A 22,021-nucleotide genomic window follows, 5' to 3' on the forward strand; every position below is an offset into this window, starting at 1 on the left:
GTGACGTCATTTCCTGACTGTTCTGCAAGGAAACGGTGTGGGAGGCTGCAAGCTGATCTCCTAATGAATGGGGCTGAATTCAGCGCCTCTGCCTAAGTAACAGACCCGCATCAGAAAAATTCAACATGTACCTGCCATGTTAACTGCTGTGTGGACATACCCTACTCTCTGCAGCAAGCACACATAAAAAATCATAGAGGACTTACCACCGCAGTACTGAGCAGTGTAGATGTGATTTCAGGAGCTTCAACAACGTATGTCACCCACTATTTAAATAGGCACAGTGTGCTCAGTATAACACCCATATTTTTTACTTGCGTAATACAGGGAGCTGAAAACCTCTTGATTTGCATTGGGTTATTCAAACATGCATTTTTCACAAGAGTATTCTGGAAAGCACCTAAAAGGTGAGGGAGGAGACTTAGAAGGCCATGCATGCTCGTCTGTGAAGTATATGCAAATAAGGAAGATTGAACAATACCTCTGCAGCGCCACCTATTGGATGGCAAAATTCCTGCAATTGTTGCATCTTCCTTATTTGCATATTACCCAGAAGAGCATGAATGGTCTTATAAGTCTCCTCACTCACCTTCATGGTGATCTCCCCAAGAAGTGATGTTGCCCCTCCCGACCCACATCATAGGCCCCTCGCTAGCCAAGCCAGAACCCTGCTGCACACTGATGAGGGGCAAACACCCTGAAACAGCTGTCTGTGTATGGATTCTGGCGTGGTTTTCAATTCCCATTCATTGTTTGAAAGACCTGTATAAACGTTCGGACATTGATTTGCAGGAATGCTGCTATCCCATAGGTGGCGCTGCAGAGGTATGCCCTATATTGGTTCGTATTACAGATTGAAATAAGCTATTGAAGTCAATGAGATGGAGCAGATACTCAGGAAATACACCCGATACATGACGAAACGCACGCTGAAGGTAGAGGAAATCAATGGGACTTCTTGCATCTTTTTTTCATTGTATTTATGTAGAGCCCAAAAACCTCAATATGCAGGGAATTGGCCCAGTTTCGCTGCGCATCTCACAGATTGACCTGCATGCGCCGGTTTAATTATCTAAATGCTTAGTTTGGTACTTTTACGGCGTTATACCGTGACCATATTGTACTGCCAGTGCGAATCACTTACTGATAAACCAAAATAGAAAATGAAAAGAAGCTGCACACGCCCGTAGGAATAAGCCCTCTGCTTCGGCAGCCATGTCTGACAGAGTCTCACTCCTTTATGCTCCTGCCCCTTTGCACTGCATAGACTTCAATGGGCAGCATGAGTCATTGTCCTTCCCCACTTCCTCTGTTCTGCATTACCCAGTTGGTTCTTCATGTAAGTGATGGCAGCCGGCCCCGTCTTTAAAGCGGGCTACATGAGGGTTGAATAACTGATTTTTTGGGCTGTTCTGCCCTCCTGTCATCGCTGCATTGTAATCAGATTATGTGGTGATGTGAAGGCGGCAGAAGAGTGGTCAGACATCCCGTCTTCCTTCCGCCTCCTGGTACGGCTCACCTATTGGAAGAGGAGAGAAGCCGTGGCCTGTGGACTGTTCTGCCTTCTCTCTTCTCTGTAGACTCTACAGTTTGGAGCTCAGCGACTAGAGGATGGCAGAACAGGAGCTAAACTAGTCGGCTCTTTTTGGTGAACGCAGCCAGTTACTAGACACAGACTTCACTTGACAACTGGCAGTAGGGAGCAGGTGAGCCCCCTAGTGGCCGGCACTCTACAAGGGATGCTGCAGCAGAAAAACATCATTTTAGGTACATACAGTGAGCGGCACTTTTGCTAGTAATCACCTTGGCTATCACATAAGCACAACTTTAGTAAAATGTCAGCCATCATTTACAAATTCCTGAACAATTCTAAACTTGACCGCATTCTCCACCAAAACGAAAACTTGGAAAAAGCAGTTCCCTCACCAAGAAGGTGCCTTACTTATGGACAGATCACGGGGTGGGCAGAATATGTGATGTAGCAGATGTCCGGCTGGGTTGATACAGACCCCAACCGAAGATCTTAAGTCCGAATAGGCAAAATTTACATTATTGTCGCCGAATTCTATTGCCTTGAAAAAGTGGCAACAAAAGCAGCCAACATTCATGTCCCAACATCCACGGACATGAGGACATGGGCTGGAGAAGCTGCTGCTCCCGTAAGGTGTACACCGCTCAGCAAGTGATGGATGTCTACAGCTGTCGGACTCCTCATCCCTTCTATCCGGGGACCCTGCACTTTCCTCCATGTCATTCAGATATTCCATCAGTCATCTCCCACTCCCATGGCCGCAGGCTACACTTTGATGTGCAATCTGGAAGACGGGAATGTAACATTCGCCTGTCATCACTACAAGCTCACCAGCATTAGTGAATGGGGGTAACCTTAGGATAAGCCTCACGACTTCCAGGACACAAACAGCTCAGCTACAAGACAGGAGTGAACCCTGAGGACTGGGAGGAGAGGAGACACAATACGTCACAGCAACATCCTGCCATTAATATAAGAATGGTTGGGACAGGAGCTGAGAACTGATATCCTGTATTATACTGCAGAGCTGCACTCACTATTCTGCTGCTGGTGGAGTCACTGTGTACATACATTACTTATCCTGTACTGATCCTCAGTTACATCCTGTATTATACTTCAGAGCTGCACTCACTATTCTGCTGGTGGAGTTACTGTGTCCATACATTACTTATCCTGTACTGATCCTGAGTTACATCCTGTATTATACTCCAGAGCTGAACTCACTATTCTGCTGCTGGTGGAGTCACTATTAGAGATGAGCGAATATACTCGTTTCGAGTAATTACTCGATCGAGCACCGCGATTTTCGAGTACTTCTGTACTCGGGTGAAAAGATCCGGGGGGCGGGGGGAGGTGTGGCGGAGCGGGGGGTAGCAGAGAGGAACAGGGGGGAGCCCTCTCTCCCCCCCACTCCCGGCTGCAACCACCCACTCACCCACGGCACCCCCCGAATCCTTTTGCCCGAGTACTCGAAAATCGCGGCGCTCGGGCGAAAAAGGGGCATGGCCGAGTAGGTTCGCTCATCTCTAGTCACTGTACATACATTACTTATCCGGACTGATCCTGAGTTACATCCTTTACTATACTCCAGAGCTGCCCTCACTACTCTGCTGGTGTAATCACTATATATATACAAATTACTTATCCTGTACTGCTCCTGAATTACATCCTGTATTATACTCCAGAGCTGCACTCACTATTCTGCTAGTGGATTCACTGTGTACATACATTACCTATACTGTACTGACCCTGAGTAACATCCTGTATTATACTCCAGAGCTGCACTCACTATTCTGCTGGTGGAGTCACTGTGTACATACATTACTTATCCTGCACTCCTCCTGAGTTACATCCTGTATTATACCACAGAGCTGCACTCACTATTCTGCTGGTGGAGTCACTGTGTACACACATTACTTATCCTGTACTGATCCTGAGTTACATCCCGTATTATACCCCAGAGCTGCACTCACTATTCTGCTGGTGGAGTCACTGTGTACATACATTACTTATCCTGTACTGATCCTGAGTTACATCCTGTATTATACTCCTGAGCTGCACTCACTATTCTGCTGGTGGAGTCTCTGTGTACACACATTACTTATCCTGTACTGCTCCTGAGTTACATCCTTTACTATACTCCAGAGCTGCCCTCACTATTCTGCTGGTGGAGTCACTGTGTACATACATTACTTATCCTGTAATGATCCTGAGTTACATCCTGTATTATACTCCAGAGCTACACTCACTATTCTGCTGGTGGAGTCACTGTGTACATACATTACTAATCTTGTACTGATTCTGAGTTACATCCTGTATTATACTCCAGAGCTGCACTCACTGTTCTGCTGGTGGAGTCAGTGTATACATACATTACTAATCTTGTACTGATTCTGAGTTACATCCTGTATTATACTCCAGAGCTGCACTCACTGTTCTGCTGGTGGAGTCACTGAATATATACATTACTTATCCTGTACTGATCTGGAGTTATATCAAACTACTAACGGGCACTTGTCAGTTAGTATGTGAGTGTTTCTGATGCTCCGCCTCTGGTAACGCCATCGCTCCGCCCCTGATGACGTCATTGACGGTCCTACAACATATATAAAACAGAGTCTGACCGACAGAACAACACAGTTAGGGCTCTTTGAAGGGGAGGACAAAAATAACAAAATGAAAATACACCTAAGCCTATATTATGTCAGACACAACTCAGCAGTCCTGACAGAAGCCACCAACATACCGCCACTACAGAGATCCGGTGGGCTGAAGGACCTGCAGGGATGTCACTGTTGTGGGAGGAGCAATTGTGCAGTTTGGTAGAAAGTACTGAATACTGGATAAACTGACAGCAGCTACTACCAGGACGTGTGATGACATCACTGTCGTGTGATCACTTGTATGGGTGGAGTGAGAAATCACATGAACAGGGGCTGATCACTGTATCCAGGAGTCTGCTAATGTGTGGATGTGGAAGTAGCAGAACTGTGTGAGTGTGATCTGTGTGAATCAGGATGTAACTAAGCTGTGTGTGTAATGTGTGGGAATCAAGATGGATGTAGTAGACTTGTGTGTGTAATGTGCTGTGTGTTTAATGTGTGCTAATCTGGATGTATGTAGTAGAGCTGTGTGTGTCATGTGCTGTGTGTGTGATGTGTGGGGTTGGGATGCATGTAGCAGAACTGTATGTGTAAGGTGCTGTATGTAGTGCGTGGGGTCAAAATAGATGCAGCGGAGCTGTGTGTGTAATGTGTCGGATCAGGATAGATGAAGTAGAGCTGTGTGTGTAATGTGTGGGATCAGGATGAATGTAGTAGAGCTGTGTGTGTAATATGTGGGGTCAGGATAGATGTAGTACAGCTGTGTGTGTAATGTGTGGGGTCAGGATGGATGGAGTTGAGCTGTGTGTGTAATATGTGGGGTCAGGATGGATGTAGTACAGCTGTGTGTGTAATATGTGGGGTCAGGATGGATGTAGTAGAGCTTTGTGTTGAATATGTGGGGTCAGGATGGATGTAGTACAGCTGTGTGTAATGTGTGGGGGTCAGGATGGATGTAGTACAGCTGTGTGTCTAATATGTTGGGTCAGGATGAAAGTAGTAGAGCTGTGTGTATAATTTGTGGGGTCAGGATGGATGTAGTAGAGCGTTGTGTGTGTAATGTGTGGGATCAAGATGAATGTAGTAGAGCTGTGTGTGTGATGTGTGCGATCAAGATGAATGGAGTAGAGCTGTGTGTGTGATGTGTGGGGTCAGGATGGATGGAGTAGAGCTGTGTGTGTGATGTGTGGGGGTCAGGATGGATGGAGTAGAGCTGTGTGTGTGTGATGTGTGGGGGTCAGGATGGATGGAGTAGAGCTGTGTGTGTGTGATGTGTGGGGGTCAGGATGGATGGAGTAGAGCTGTGTGTGTGATGTGTGGGGTCAGGATGGATGGAGTAGAGCTGTGTGTGATGTGTGGGGGTCAGGATGGATGGAGTAGAGCTGTGTGTGTGATGTGTGGGGTCAGGATGGATGGAGTAGAGCTGTGTGTGTGATGTGTGGGGGTCAGGATGGATGGAGTAGAGCTGTGTGTGATGTGTGGGGTCAGGATGGATGGAGTAGAGCTGTGTGTGATGTGTGGGGGTCAGGATGGATGGAGTAGAGCTGTGTGTGATGTGTGGGGGTCAGGATGGATGGAGTAGAGCTGTGTGTGTGATGTGTGGGGGTCGGGATGGATGGAGTAGAGCTGTGTGTGATGTGTGGGGGTCAGGATGGATGGAGTAGAGCTGTGTGTGTGATGTGTGGGGTCAGGATGGATGGAGTAGAGCTGTGTGTGTGATGTGTGGGGGTCAGGATGGATGGAGTAGAGCTGTGTGTGTGATGTGTGGGGGTCAGGATGGATGGAGTAGAGCTGTGTGTGTGTGATGTGTGGGGGTCAGGATGGATGGAGTAGAGCTGTGTGTGTAATATGTGAGGTCAGGATGAATGTAGTATAGCAGTGTGTGTAACCTGTGGGATCAGGATGGATGTAGTAGAGCTGTGTTTGTGATGTGTGGGATCAGGATGAATGTAGTAGAGCTGTGTTTGTGATGTGTCGGATCGGGATGGATGTAGTAGAGCTGTGTGTGTGATGTGTGGGGTCAGGATGGATGGAGTAGAGCTGTGTGTGTGATGTGTGGGGGTCAGGATGGATGGAGTAGAGCTGTGTGTGTGTGATGTGTGGGGGTCAGGATGGATGGAGTAGAGCTGTGTGTGTAATATGTGAGGTCAGGATGAATGTAGTATAGCAGTGTGTGTAACCTGTGGGATCAGGATGAATGTAGTAGAGCTGTGTTTGTGATGTGTCGGATCGGGATGGATGTAGTAGAGCTGTGTGTGTGATGTGTGGGATCAGGATGGATGGAGTAGAGCTGTGTGGGATCAGGATGGATGTAGTAGAGCTGTGTGTGTGATGTGTGGGATCAGGATGGATGTAATAGAGCTATGTGTGTGATGTGTGGGGATCATAATGGATGCACCAGGTAGCACAGCTGTTTGGTGCATTGTGCCACCAGAAACACGGGTGGTATAATTTCCTAATAATTACTAGTCCTGTATTATACTCCAGAGCTGCACTTACATCACTTGGTCACAGTTGTGGTCACCTTGAATGACAGAAGCCCCAGATGAGTAATCGGTGAGGAGAATAGGTCGGGGTTCCTGCACGTTCTCAGGTTGGTTTGGGGTTCCCAGCCATGAAGACATTTCAGAACCACCGAGTAGCAGAATATCAATTTTACAGGAGCAGCCGGACTCCAATATAAATACCGTCACCCATAGCGCCCCATGGGTATTGGCAGGCAAAGTGCCCTATGACTAATATCAACCAGAGCGCGCTATAAATAATGTCACCCTGAGAGCCCAGTAGATAATACTGCAAACAATATTCAGCAAAGTGCCCGAATTAAAACTATTAGTCCCCATGAATGTCACACAGCGTGCGCCTGTAATATCGGCTAGAGTAACCCCATAAATAAAGCGAAGCATGTCGCTCCAAAGACGCAGTATGGTATCTCTGCCAGGAAGTGTTACATGAGTGATTCGCAGGTTGCCCTACAGGTACTGATTACGATACTCAGATGCTGACGCCCATCTGCTGCTTTGGAAAGACTTTACTGCATGTTCAGTGTCCGGGGGTCTCACCATTAATCCAACACAATGGCATGAGACAACACAGACAAGCGTGTGGGGCCAGAATCACATGCTAAAAGCTGCAGACAGCAGCACATACATGTAGCTGACATGTAGGGGTCAGAGCACACAGGATATAGAGGGGATATACCAATAGCCACCAATCAGGCGTGACAGATACAGGTGTTGGCTCAGCCACTTAACAGTCAGGGTTTGGATCCACAGACCACATAACAGATAAGACAGGAATGCCTGCATTACACAGCTGATACACGTCAAAAGGTCATGTGACAGCAAGTATCCACCACCTTATAAAGAGAATATACAGGTAATGCGGGGATATAAAACTCTCACCAGGGCTCTGGATGGCATCTTGCGTGGCGCTGACATGTACGGGCCACGTGGTGAAAGCGTCCTCTCCTGCGACTCATTTACCTCTAACTTTCTATTTCTTCTCGTCACTCTGCCAAACTTTCACTGCTTTACTCATTCTCAAAACCCGTTACCTCTTTCCAAGTCTACAGCTGTAACTTCCTCTACTATAAACCGCAACCTGTGACTCAGTCACGTGTGTGACCAGAGTCTGTGCCAGAGTACTACCTATAGAGTGACAAGTCAAGACACTTACCAGAGGCAATACATCATGAAAACAAAGTGTCGCAAGGCCCAATAACATAACTATTATAATACTGCCCTCTATGTACAGGAATATAACTACTATAATACTGCCCTCTATGTACAAGAATATAACTACTATAATACTGCCTCCTATGTACAAGAATATAACTACTATAATACTGCTCCCTATGTACAAGAATATAACTACTATAATACTGCCCCCTATGTACAAGAATATAACTACTATAATACTGCCCCCTATGTACAAGAATATAACTACTATAATACTGCCCCCTATGTACAAGAATATAACTACTATAATACTGCCCCCTACGTACAAGAATATAACTACTATAATACTGCCCCCTATGTACAAGAATATAACTACTATAATACTGCTCCTATGTACAAGAATATAACTACTATAATAATGCTCCTATATACAAGAATATACCTACTATAATACTGTACCCTATGTACAAGAATATAACTACTATATTACCGCCCCCTATGTACAAGAATATAACTACTATAATACTGCTGCTATGTACAAGAATATAACTACTATAATACTGCTGCTATGTACAAGAATATAACTACTATAATACTGCTCCCTATATACAAGAATATAACTACTATAATACTGCTCCTATGTACAAGAATATAACTACTATAATACTGTCCCCTATATACAAGAATATAACTACTATAATACTGCCCCCTATGTACAAGAATATAACTACTATAATACTGCTCCTATGTACAAGAATATAACTACTATAATACTGCCCCCTATGTACAAGAATATAACTACTATAATACTGCCTCCTATGTACAAGAATATAACTACTATAACACTGCCCCCTATGTACAAGAATATAACTACTATAATACTGCCCCTATGTACAGGTATATAACTACTATAATACTGCTCCTATGTACAAGAATATAACTACTATAATAATGCTCCTATATACAAGAATATACCTACTATAATACTGTACCCTATGTACAAGAATATAACTACTATATTACCGCCCCCTATGTACAAGAATATAACTACTATAATACTGTCTCACGTGTATAAGAATATAACTACTATAATACTGCCCCCTATGTACAAGAATGTAACTACTACAATACTGCCCCCTATGTACAAGAATATAACTACTATAATACTGCTCCTATATACAAGAATATAACTACTATAATACTGCTCCTATGTACAAGAATATAACTACTATAATACTGTCCCCTATGTACAAGAATATAACGACTATAATACTGCCCCTATGTACAAGAATATAACTACTATAATACTGCTCCATATGTACAAGAATATAACTACTATAATACTGCCCCTATGTACAAGAATATAACTGCTATAATACTGCCTCTATGTACAAGAATATAACTACTATAATACTGTCCCCTATGTACAAGAATATAACTACTATAATACTGCTACTATGTACAAGAATGTAACTACTATAATACTGTCCCCTATGTACAAGAATATAACTACTATAATACTGCCCCCTATGTACAAGAATATAACTACTATAATACTGCCTCCTATGTACAGGAATATAACTACTATAATACTGCCCTCTATGTACAAGAATATAACTACTATAATACTGCCCCCTATGTACAAGAATATAACTACTATAATACTGCCCCCTATGTACAAGAATATAACTACTATAATACTGCCCCCTATGTACAAGAATATAACTACTATAATACTGCCCCCTACGTACAAGAATATAACTACTATAATACTGCCCCCTATGTACAAGAATATAACTACTATAATACTGCTCCTATGTACAAGAATATAACTACTATAATAATGCTCCTATATACAAGAATATACCTACTATAATACTGTACCCTATGTACAAGAATATAACTACTATATTACCGCCCCCTATGTACAAGAATATAACTACTATAATACTGCTGCTATGTACAAGAATATAACTACTATAATACTGCTGCTATGTACAAGAATATAACTACTATAATACTGCTCCCTATATACAAGAATATAACTACTATAATACTGCTCCTATGTACAAGAATATAACTACTATAATACTGTCCCCTATATACAAGAATATAACTACTATAATACTGCCCCCTATGTACAAGAATATAACTACTATAATACTGCTCCTATGTACAAGAATATAACTACTATAATACTGCCCCCTATGTACAAGAATATAACTACTATAATACTGCCTCCTATGTACAAGAATATAACTACTATAACACTGCCCCCTATGTACAAGAATATAACTACTATAATACTGCCCCTATGTACAGGTATATAACTACTATAATACTGCTCCTATGTACAAGAATATAACTACTATAATAATGCTCCTATATACAAGAATATACCTACTATAATACTGTACCCTATGTACAAGAATATAACTACTATATTACCGCCCCCTATGTACAAGAATATAACTACTATAATACTGTCTCACGTGTATAAGAATATAACTACTATAATACTGCCCCCTATGTACAAGAATGTAACTACTACAATACTGCCCCCTATGTACAAGAATATAACTACTATAATACTGCTCCTATATACAAGAATATAACTACTATAATACTGCTCCTATGTACAAGAATATAACTACTATAATACTGTCCCCTATGTACAAGAATATAACGACTATAATACTGCCCCTATGTACAAGAATATAACTACTATAATACTGCCCCCTATGTACAAGAATATAACCACTATAATACTGCCCCCTATGTACAAGAATATAACCACTATAATACTGCTCCTATGTACAAGAATATAACCACTATAATACTGCTCCTATGTACAGGAATATAACTACTATAATACTGCCCCCTATGTACAAGAATATAACTACTATAATACTGCTCCATATGTACAAGAATATAACTACTATAATACTGCTGCTATGTACAAGAATATGACTACTATAATACTGCCCCCTATGCACAAGAATATAACTACTATAATACTGCTCATATGTACAAGAATATAACTACTATAATACTGCCTCCTATGTGCAAGAATATAACTACTATAATACTACTCCTATGTACAAGAATATAACTACTATAATACTGCCCCTATGTACAAGAATATAACTACTATAATACTGCCCCTATGTACAAGAATATATCTACTATAATACTGCCTCCAATGTACAAGAACATAACTACTATAATACTGCCCCTATGTACAAGAATATAACTACTATAATACTGCCCCCTATGTACAAGAATATACCTACTATAATACTGCCTCATATGTACAAGAATATAACTACTATAATACTGCCCCTATGTACAAGAATATAACTGCTATAATACTGCCCCCTATGTACAAGAATATAACTACTATAATACTGCCCCTATGTACAAGAATATAACTACTATAATACTGCCCCCTATGTACAAGAACAAAACTACTATAATACTGCCCCCTATGTACAAGAATATAACTACTATAATACTGCCCCCTATGTACAAGAATATAACTACTATAATACTGCCCCTATGTACAAGAATATAACTACTATAATACTGCCCGCTATGTACAAGAATATAACTACTATAATACTGCACCCTATGTACAAGAACATAACTACTATAATACTGCTCCCTATGTACAAGAATATAACTACTATAATACTGCCTCCTATGTACAGGAATAGAACTACTATAATACTGCCTCCTATGTACAGGAATATAACTACTATAATACTGCCCCCTATGTACAAGAATATAACTACTATAATACTGTCCCCTATGTACAAGAATATAACTACTGTAATACTGCCCCCTATGTACAAGAATATAACTACTATAATACTGCCTCGTATGTACAAGAATATAACTACTATAATACTGCTCCGTATAAACAAGAATATAACTACTATAATACTGCCCCCTATGTACAAGAATATAACTACTATAATACTGCCCCCTATGTACAAGAATATAACTACTATAATACTGCCCCTATGTACAAGAATATAACTACTATAATACTGCTCCTATGTACAAGAATATAACTACGATTATACTGCCCCCTACGTACAAGAATATAACTACTATAATACTGCCCCCTATGTACAAGAATATAACTACGATAATACTGCCCCCTATGTACAAGAATATAACTACGATAATACTGCCCCTATGTACAAGAATATAACTACTATAATACTGCCCCCTATGTACAAGAATATAACTACTATAATACTGCCCCCTATGTACAAGAATATAACTACTGTAATACTGCTCCTATGTACAAGAATATAACTACTATAATACTGCCCCTATGTACAAGAATATAACTACTATAATACTGCCTCCTATGTACAAGAATATAACTACTATAATACTGCCCCCTATGTACAAGAATATAACTACTATAATACTGCCCCCTATGTACAAGAATATAACTACTATAATACTGCCCCCTGTGTACAAGAATATAACTACTATAATACTGCCCCTATGTACAAGAATATAACTACTATAATACTGTCCCCTATGTACAAGAATATAACTACTATAATACTGCCCCCTATGTACAAGAATATAACTACTATAATACTGCCCACTATGTACAAGAATATAACTACTATAATACTGCCCCCTATGTACAAGAATATAACTACTATAATACTGCCCCCTATGTACAAGAATATAACTACTGTAATACTGTCCCCTATATACAAGAACATAACTACTATAATACTGCTTCCTATGTACAAGAATATAACTACTATAATACTGCTCCCTATGTACAAGAATATAACTACTGTAATACTGCCCCCTATGTATAAGAATACAACTACTATAATACTGCTCCTATGTACAAGAACATAACTACTATAATACTGCCCGCTATGTACAAGAATTTAACTACTATAATACTGCCTCCTATGTACAGGAATAGAACTACTATAATACTGCCCCCTATGTACAAGAATATAACTACTATAATACTGTCCCCTATGTACAAGAATATAACTACTGTAATACTACCCCCTATGTACAAGAATATAACTACTATAATACTGCCTCGTATGTACAAGAATATAACTACTATAATACTGCTCCGTATATACAAGAATATAACTACTATAATACTGCCCCCTATGTACAAGAATATAACTACTATAATACTGCCCCCTATGTACAAGAATATAACTACTATAATACTGCCCCTATGTACAAGAATATAACTACTATAATACTGCTCCTATGTACAAGAATATAACTACGATAATACTGCCCCCTATGTACAAGAATATAACTACTATAATACTGCCCCCTATGTACAAGAATATAACTACTGTAATACTGCTCCTATGTACAAGAATATAACTACTATAATACTGCCCCCTATGTACAAGAATATAACTACTATAATACTGCCTCCTATGTACAGGAATAGAACTACTATAATACTGCCTCCTATGTACAGGAATATAACTACTATAATACTGCCCCCTATGTACAAGAATATAACTACTATAATACTGCCTCCTATGTACAAGAATATAACTACTATAATACTGCCCCCTATATACAAGAATATAACTACTATAATACTGCCCCTATGTACAAGAATATAACTACTATAATACTGCCCCCTATGTACAAGAATATAACTACTATAATACTGCCTCCTATGTACAAGAATATAACTACTATAATACTGCCCCTATATACAAGAATATAACTACTATAATACTGCCCCTATGTACAAGAATATAACTACTATAATACTGCCCCCTATATACAAGAATATAACTACTATAATACTGCCCCTATGTACAAGAATATAACTACTATAACACTGCCCCCTATATACAAGAATATAACTACTTTAATACTGCCTCCTATGAACAAGAATATAACTACTATAATACTGCCCCTATGTACAAGAATATAACTACTATAATACTGCCCCCTATGTACAAGAATATAACTACTATAATACTGCCCCCTATATACAAGAATATAACTACTATAATGCTGCCCCCTATGTACGAGAATATAACTAGTAATTATTAGGAAATTGTTTCTGGTGGGGTGATGCGCCACACAGCTTTACTACATGCACATCACACACACAGCTGCGCTACATGACATAAGCCTGACAGACACAGCCTGCTACATGACATGCGCCTCACAGATACAGCTTTAGTACATGACATCTGCCTGACAGACATTACATGCGCATGGTACAAATACAGCTCTACTACCTTATATGTGTGTGACAGATACAGCTTTGCCACAGTACAAGCACATGTTACAAACTCAGCCCTGCTGCATGACATGGGCGTCACAGACACAGCTCTGCTACATGACATGTGCCTCACAGACACAGCTTTGGTACATGACATGCGCCTGGTACAAACACAGCTCTACTACATTATACGTGCGTGACAGACACAGCTGCCACAGTACATGCACGTTACAAACTCAGCTTTGCTACACGACATGGGCGTCACAAACACAGTTGTGGTACATGACATCCATCCATGCTGCCTATACACATCACACACAGCACATTAGACAAAGTGCCACTCGCAGCTCTGCTACATTTATGCTGACTGCACACATGACACAGACAGCTCCTGGATACAGTGATGAGCCCCTGGTCATGTGATCCCTGACTACACCCACACAGCTGATGGTGACAGCATCACAGGTCCTCTACTTTGTCAGAATATCCAGTACCACCAAACTCCAGAATGGCTCCTCCCACAGCAGTGACATCACCACAGGTTCTTCAGCCCACCGGATCTCTGTGGTGGCGGTACGCCGGTGTCTCCTGTCAGGACTGTTGAGTTATGTCTGACATAATAACGGCTTAGTTGTATTCTCAGTGTGTTAGGACCTGCCATAGCGATGCCAGGGGGCGGAGCTATGATGTGCCAGGAGCAGGGCTATGACGTCACCAGAGAACCGAGCTATGAGACCCACTCACTCACATACAAACAGACAAGTGGTCGTTAGTAGTTTGACTAGTAATTATAAAGACATTATAGTACCAGTATTTCTGGTGGTGCAATGCGTCACACAGCTCTACTACTCCCCACACATCACACACACAGCTGTGCTACATGGTACATGCACACACACAGCTCTACTACATGGTACATGCACACACACACAGCTCTACTACACCCCACACATCACACACACAGCTCTGCTACATGGTACATGCACACACACAGCTCTACTACATGGTACATGCACACACACACAGCTCTACTACACCCCACACATCACACACACACAGCTCTGCTACATGGTACATGCACACACACAGCTCTACTACACCCCACACATCACACACACAGCTCTGCTACATGGTACATGCACACACACAGCTCTACTACACCCCACACATCACACACACAGCTCTGCTACATGGTACATATACACACGCAGCTCTACTACACCCCACACATCACACACACAGCTTGGCTCCTCCCACAACAGTGACGACACCATAGGTCCTTCAGCCCACTGGTGTCTTTTGTCAGGACTGCTGAGTTGTGTCTTCTGAGACAATAGCGGCTTAGTTGTATTGTCAGTGTGTTATTTCTGTCCTCTCCTTCCAAGAGCCCTAACTGTGTTGTTCTTCTGTCAGTCAGACTCTGTGTTTTATATATGTTGTAGGACCTTTGATGGCGTCATCAGGGGGCGGAGCGATGACATCAGCAGGGGTGGAGCATGAGAAGCACGCACTCACATACATTAAGTTAAGTGGTCGTTAGTAGTTTGACTACTCTAATACTGCCCCATATGTACTAGAATATCGTTACTATCTGACCAGGGGATGTTTTTCCACTGCTCAGTGATACAAGTTTTGCGCTCTTTTGCCCGCTGGAGTCTTTCTGTTTCTCTTAGACACAATGGCGCTGGAACTGGTCATCTGCTGTTATACCATCCGTGCGGAGGAACGGTGAGCTGTGCGTTCGGACACGTTAGCTGGAGCTCCAGCGTTGTATTCAGCTGACTGTGCAGCCTGTTGGTCAGAACGATTCCTGACATCCTCCTCCGACCCCTTTCAGTGAGGAGTTGTTTCCGTCCGCAGGATCCCCTTCCGCTGGATGTTTTCCTTTTTTGCGCCATTCTCGGTATACTCTCCCCACCGTTACATGAGAAAACACCCCCCACGGTCGGCGGTGAGCCTGCTGTTAGTCTAGCACCGATGACCGGCCTGGAAGTCGCTCCGATCGCTGGATCTTCCCATCTAATGTGGATTCACACTGAAACTGATCCGCAGAAAACTCGTCACGTGATTTCATGCTGCACTCCGGGGTCACGGGGAGAATAACCATACAGGGAAGCGCCAATCATGAGAGGGCCGGGGGTCTGGTAAAGGGCCAGGGGGTCTAGTAAAGGTCCAGTCATTGCAGGTAGTGTAGGGAGTGGTTACTGAAGTCCTGTCAGCTTCCCGCCTTGTACATGGAGCTGACACTCTAATAAGGCCGTGCACACTCTACACAGCGCAGACATGGAGTCTGATGGGAAGTCTGCACTGCGGAGATAAGCCATCAATGAGGTTTTGCAGCAGCTGTGGTCAGGGCTCTTGCAGTGGGCTGCAGTCTGCATCCTGCACTGCGGAGGGAAGGAAACTGCAACCCAGAAGTCTACTGGACCGCGGGAATCCCACAACCATATATCATCATCCCGCAGCGCGGGTCATGTGACCCCTAATATACTGTGTGACTTCCTAACAGCTGTCACTGTATCACACAGGATAGGATTAGATACACAGCTCAGCAGACAGTATCACACAGGATAGGATTAGATACACGGCTCAGCAGACAGTATCACACAAGATAGGATTAGATACACGGCTCAGCAGACAGTATCACACATGATGGGATTAGATACACGGCTCAGCAGACAGTATCACACAGGATGGGATTAGATACACAGCTCAGCAGACAGTATCACACAGGCTAGGATTAGATACACAGCTCAGCAGACAGTATCACACAGGATAGGATTAGATACACAGCTCAGCAGACAGTATCACACAGGATAGGATTAGATACACGGCTCAGCAGACAGTATCACACATGATGGGATTAGATACACGGCTCAGCAGACAGTATCACACAGGATGGGATTAGATACACAGCTCAGCAGACAGTATCACACAGGATAGGATTAGATACACGGCTCAGCAGACAGTATCACACAGGATAGGATTAGATACACGGCTCAGCAGACAGTATCACACAAGATAGGATTAGATACACAGCTCAGCAGACAGTATCACACCAGATAGGATTAGATACACAGCTCAGCAGACAGTATCACACAGGATAGGATTAGATACACAGCTCAGCAGACAGTATCACACAGGATAGGATTAGATACACGGCTCAGCAGACAGTATCACACAGGATAGGATTAGATACACAGCTCAGCAGACAGTATCACACATGATGGGATTAGATACACAGCTCAGTAGACAGTATCACACAGGATAGGATTAGATACACAGCTCAGCAGACAGTATCACACATGATGGGATTAGATAAACAGCTCAGCAGACAGTATCACACAGGATCGGATTAGATACACGGCTCAGCAGACAGTATAACACTGGATAGGATTAGATACACGGCTCAGCAGACAGTATCACACCAGATAGGATTAGATACACAGCTCAGCAGACAGTATCACACAGGATAGGATTAGATACACAGCTCAGCAGACAGTATCACACAGGATAGGATTAGATACACAGCTCAGCAGACAGTATCACACAGGATAGGATTAGATACACGGCTCAGCAGACAGTATCACACAGGATAGGATTAGATACATGGCTCAGCAAAAAGGATCGCACATGATAGAATTAGATACACATCAGCAGACCGTATCACACAGGATCGGATTAGATACACGGCTCAGCAGACAGTATAACACTGGATAGGATTAGATACACGGCTCAGCAGACAGTATCACACAGGATCGGATTAGATACACGGCTCAGCAGACAGTATAACACTGGATAGGATTAGATACACGGCTCAGCAGACAGTATCACACAGAATATGATTAGATACACAGCTCAGCAGACAGTATCACACAGGATAGGATTAGATACACGGCTCAGCAGACAGTATCACAATGAAACACTAGAAGAATGCCTACAGCTCTGGATGTGACTGGAGTAGAAGACAGTGAAACACTAGGAAAGTCCCTGCAGCTCTGGATGTATTTGGAGCACTGGTAGAGTCCCTGCAGCTCTGGATGTATTTGGAGCACTGGTAGAGTCCCTGCAGCTCTGGATGCAACTGAAGTAGAAACCATGATGCAACTGCAGATTAGTTAATGCAACTCTGGATGCGATTGGAGTAGAAGACAGTGAAACACTAGAAGAGTCCCTGCAGCTCTGGATGTGACTGGAGTGGAAGACAATGACGCACCGCAAGAGTGCCTATAGCTCTGGATGTGTTTGGGGTAGAAGACAAAATGTAGCTCTGGTATATGCTGATAACCCGACGCTTCTGTCCAGGCCGGCATCTTCTGCTGCCCGGTCTCTCTCTGCGGACAGGATGGCTTCCTAGAAGCAGTGCTGTATCCTGTCTGCCCTACAATGGCTGTCCGTTGACCGCCCGGCAGCAGGGATGCCCGCCATTCCTCGCTGGAAGAGCTAGAATGAATCTTGGGAATTGGCCAACTGATGACATCACAGCGCCTGGAGCCAAAGCGACGTATCTCAGACAGCATGCCCGCATCCTCGCCAGCACTGCGAAGACTAATCGGTCTGCTGACGACATCCTGGCACTGGCATGGTTAATGCCAAGCACACAGAGGGGAATGTTCCCATCCCATGGGAAAACACAAAAGCTGCACAAAATGACCCCCCCACCAACACCACAAACCAAATGACAGAGCCATAATGAAGTGCGCTTGGGAATAAGCAGCCATGTTCACCAGACATGAAGAATGTTGTCACTGTGTACATATATTACATACATCCTGTATTATACTCCAGAGCTGCACTCACTATTCTGCTGGTGGAGTCACTGTGTACATACATTACTTATCCTGTACTGCTCCTGAGTTACATCCTGTATTATACTCCAGAGCTGTACTCACTATTCTGCTGGTGGAGTCACTGTGTACATTACTTATCCTGTACTGCTCCTGAGTTACATCCTGGATTATACTTCAGAGCTGTTCTCGCTGTTCTCACTGTTCTGCTGGAGTCACTGTGTACATACATAACTTATCCTGTACTGACCCTGAGTTACATCCTGTATTATACTCCAGAGCTGCACTCACTATTCTGCTGGTGGAGTCACTGTGTACATACATTACTTATCCTCTACTGATCCTGAGTTACATCCTGTATTATACTCCAGAGCTGTACTCACTATTCTGCTGGTGGAGTCACTGTGTACATACATTACTTATCCTGTACTGACCCTGAGTTACATCCTGTATTATACTCCAGAGCTGCACTCACTATTCTGCTGGTGGAGTCACTGTGTACATACATTACTTATCCTCTACTGATCCTGAGTTACATCCTGTATTATACTCCAGAGCTGCACTCACTATTCTGCTGGTGGAGTCACTGTGTACATACATTACTTATCCTCTACTGATCCTGAGTTACATCCTGTATTATACCCCAGAGCTGCACTCACTATTCTGCTGGTGGAGTCACTGTGTACATACATTACTTATCCTGTACTGATCCTGAGTTACATCCTGTATTATACTCCAGAGCTGCACTCACTATTCTGCTGGTGGAGTCACTGTGTACATTACTTATCCTGTACTGCTCCTGAGTTACATCCTGGATTATACTTCAGAGCTGTTCTCGCTGTTCTCACTGTTCTGCTGGAGTCACTGTGTACATACATAACTTATCCTGTACTGACCCTGAGTTACATCCTGTATTATACTCCAGAGCTGCACTCACTATTCTGCTGGTGGAGTCACTGTGTACATACATAACTTATCCTGTACTGACCCTGAGTTACATCCTGTATTATACCCCAGAGCTGCACTCACTATTCTGTAGCTTTAGAGCTGAAATCTCACAGCACTGTGTTTTTTGCATTCTAGGATGTGGTTTCCTTTTATCAAGTGTTGTGAAATCATTATGGTATAAAAAAAACTAACTGCCCCCCCCCCCCTCACACACACACACACAGGACGGGAGCTCAGCTGTTAGGGGTGTGTCTGATGACAAACTTGCTGACTGTTTCTACAAGTGAGTAGAAGTAATATTACAATGGAACTAACAGGAGCCTCCACCGTATGGAGTATACAGCCTCGTCCTTGCTCATGGCTACCACACTAGACACATTCAGTATTGACACTGACAGGAAGGAAGCGGACGGAGAGAAGTAATCAGAACTAGACCTGTTTCCGTTCTCACTGATATTTTTAGCCGTACCATCATGTGACGGCGCTCACGAGCCGCAGAGCAGGTCAGGTGACTCCTGGTAAGACGAGGAGACGGACGGGATTACGCTGTTCTGCGTACAAACTCTTCCACCTTCACATCATCTGTCGCTTTATGACCCATATTCTGGGTGGTTTTAGTTTGTTGTGGTACAGAGATGTCTCTTCCTGCCTCGTCCCCCATCCGTCCCTCCAGAGCTGCACTCACTATTCTGCTGCTGGTGTCACTGTGTACATACATTACTTATCCTGTACTGATCCTGAGTTACATCCTGTATTATACTCCAGAGCTGCACTCACTATTCTGCTGGTGGAGTCACTGTGTACATACATTACTTATCCTGTACTGCTCCTGAGTTACATCCTGTATTATACCCCAGAGCTGCACTCACTATTCTGCTGGTGGAGTCACTGTGTACATACGTTACTTATCCTGTACTGATCCTGAGTTACATCCTGTATTTTACTCCAGAGCTGCACTCACTATTCTGCTGGTGGAGTCACTGGGTACATTCATTACTTATCCTGTACTGACCCTGAGTTACATCCTGTATTATACTCCAGAGCTGCACTCACTATTCTGCTGGTGGAGTCACTGGGTACATTCATTACTTATCCTGTACTGATCCTGAGTTACATCCTGTATTATACTCCAGAGCTGCACTCACTATTCTGCTGGTGGAGTCACTGTGTATATACATTACTTATCCTGTACTGATCCTGAGTTACATCCTGTATTATACCCCAGAGCTGCACTCACTATTCTGCTGGTGGAGCCAGTGTATACATACATTACTTATCCTGTACTGATCCTGAGTTACATCCTGTATTATACTCCAGAGCTGCACTCACTATTCTGCTGGTGGAGTCACTGTGTACATACATTACTTATCCTCTACTGATCCTGAGTTACATCCTGTATTATACTCCAGAGCTGCACTCACTATTCTGCTGGTGGAGTCACTGTGTACATACATTACTTATCCTGTACTGATCCTGAGTTACATCCTGTATTATACTCCAGAGCTGCACTCACTATTCTGCTGGTGGAGTCACTGTGTACATACATTACTTATCCTGTACTGATCCTGAGTTACATCCTGTATTATACTCCAGAGCTGCACTCACTATTCTGCTGGTGGAGTCACTGTGTACATACATTACTTATCCTGTACTGATCCTGAGTTACATCCTGTATTATACTCCAGAGCTGCACTCACTATTCTGCTGGTGGAGTCACTGTGTACATACATTACTTATCCTGTACTGATCCTGAGTTAAATCCCGTATTATACTCCAGAGCTGCACTCACTATTCTGCTGGTGGAGTCACTGTGTACGTACAGTATTTATCCTGTACTGATGCCGAGTTACATCCTGTATTATACTCCAGAGCTGCACTCACTATTCTGCTGGTGGAGTCACTGTGTACATACATTGCTTATCCTGTACTGATCCTGAGTTACATCCCGTATTATACCCCAGAGCTGCACTCACTATTCTGCTGGTGGAGTCACTGTGTACATACATTAGTTATCCTGTACTGATCCACAGTTACATCCTGTATTATACTCCAGAGCTGCACTCACTATTCTGCTGGTGGAGTCACTGTTTACATACATTACTTATCTTGTACTGATCCTGAGTTACATCCTGTATTATACCCCAGAGCTGCACTCACTATTCTGCTGGTGGAGTCACTGGGTAAATACATTACTTATCCTGTAC

General features: G+C 42.9%; 1 protein-coding gene across 4 annotated transcripts in view; it reads right to left on the minus strand.

Annotated features, from left to right (window-relative positions):
- Positions 1–22,021, minus strand: part of DNMT3A (DNA methyltransferase 3 alpha) — a 355,992-nt gene that overhangs the window by 224,070 nt on the left and 109,901 nt on the right. The window contains exon 1 of one of the 4 annotated variants that reach the window (XM_066594396.1): positions 7,539–7,601. The exons of the other annotated variants lie outside the window; for them this stretch is intronic. Within the exon in view, the coding sequence (XP_066450493.1) occupies positions 7,539–7,574 (36 nt within the window). The 5' untranslated portion in view covers positions 7,575–7,601. Of the gene's footprint in view, positions 1–7,538; positions 7,602–22,021 lie in introns of those variants that run through there. 4 annotated transcript variants of the gene reach the window in all.

The sequence above is a fragment of the Eleutherodactylus coqui genome, chromosome 1 (assembly GCF_035609145.1).
Source record: "Eleutherodactylus coqui strain aEleCoq1 chromosome 1, aEleCoq1.hap1, whole genome shotgun sequence".
NCBI lineage: Eukaryota > Metazoa > Chordata > Amphibia > Anura > Eleutherodactylidae > Eleutherodactylus > Eleutherodactylus coqui.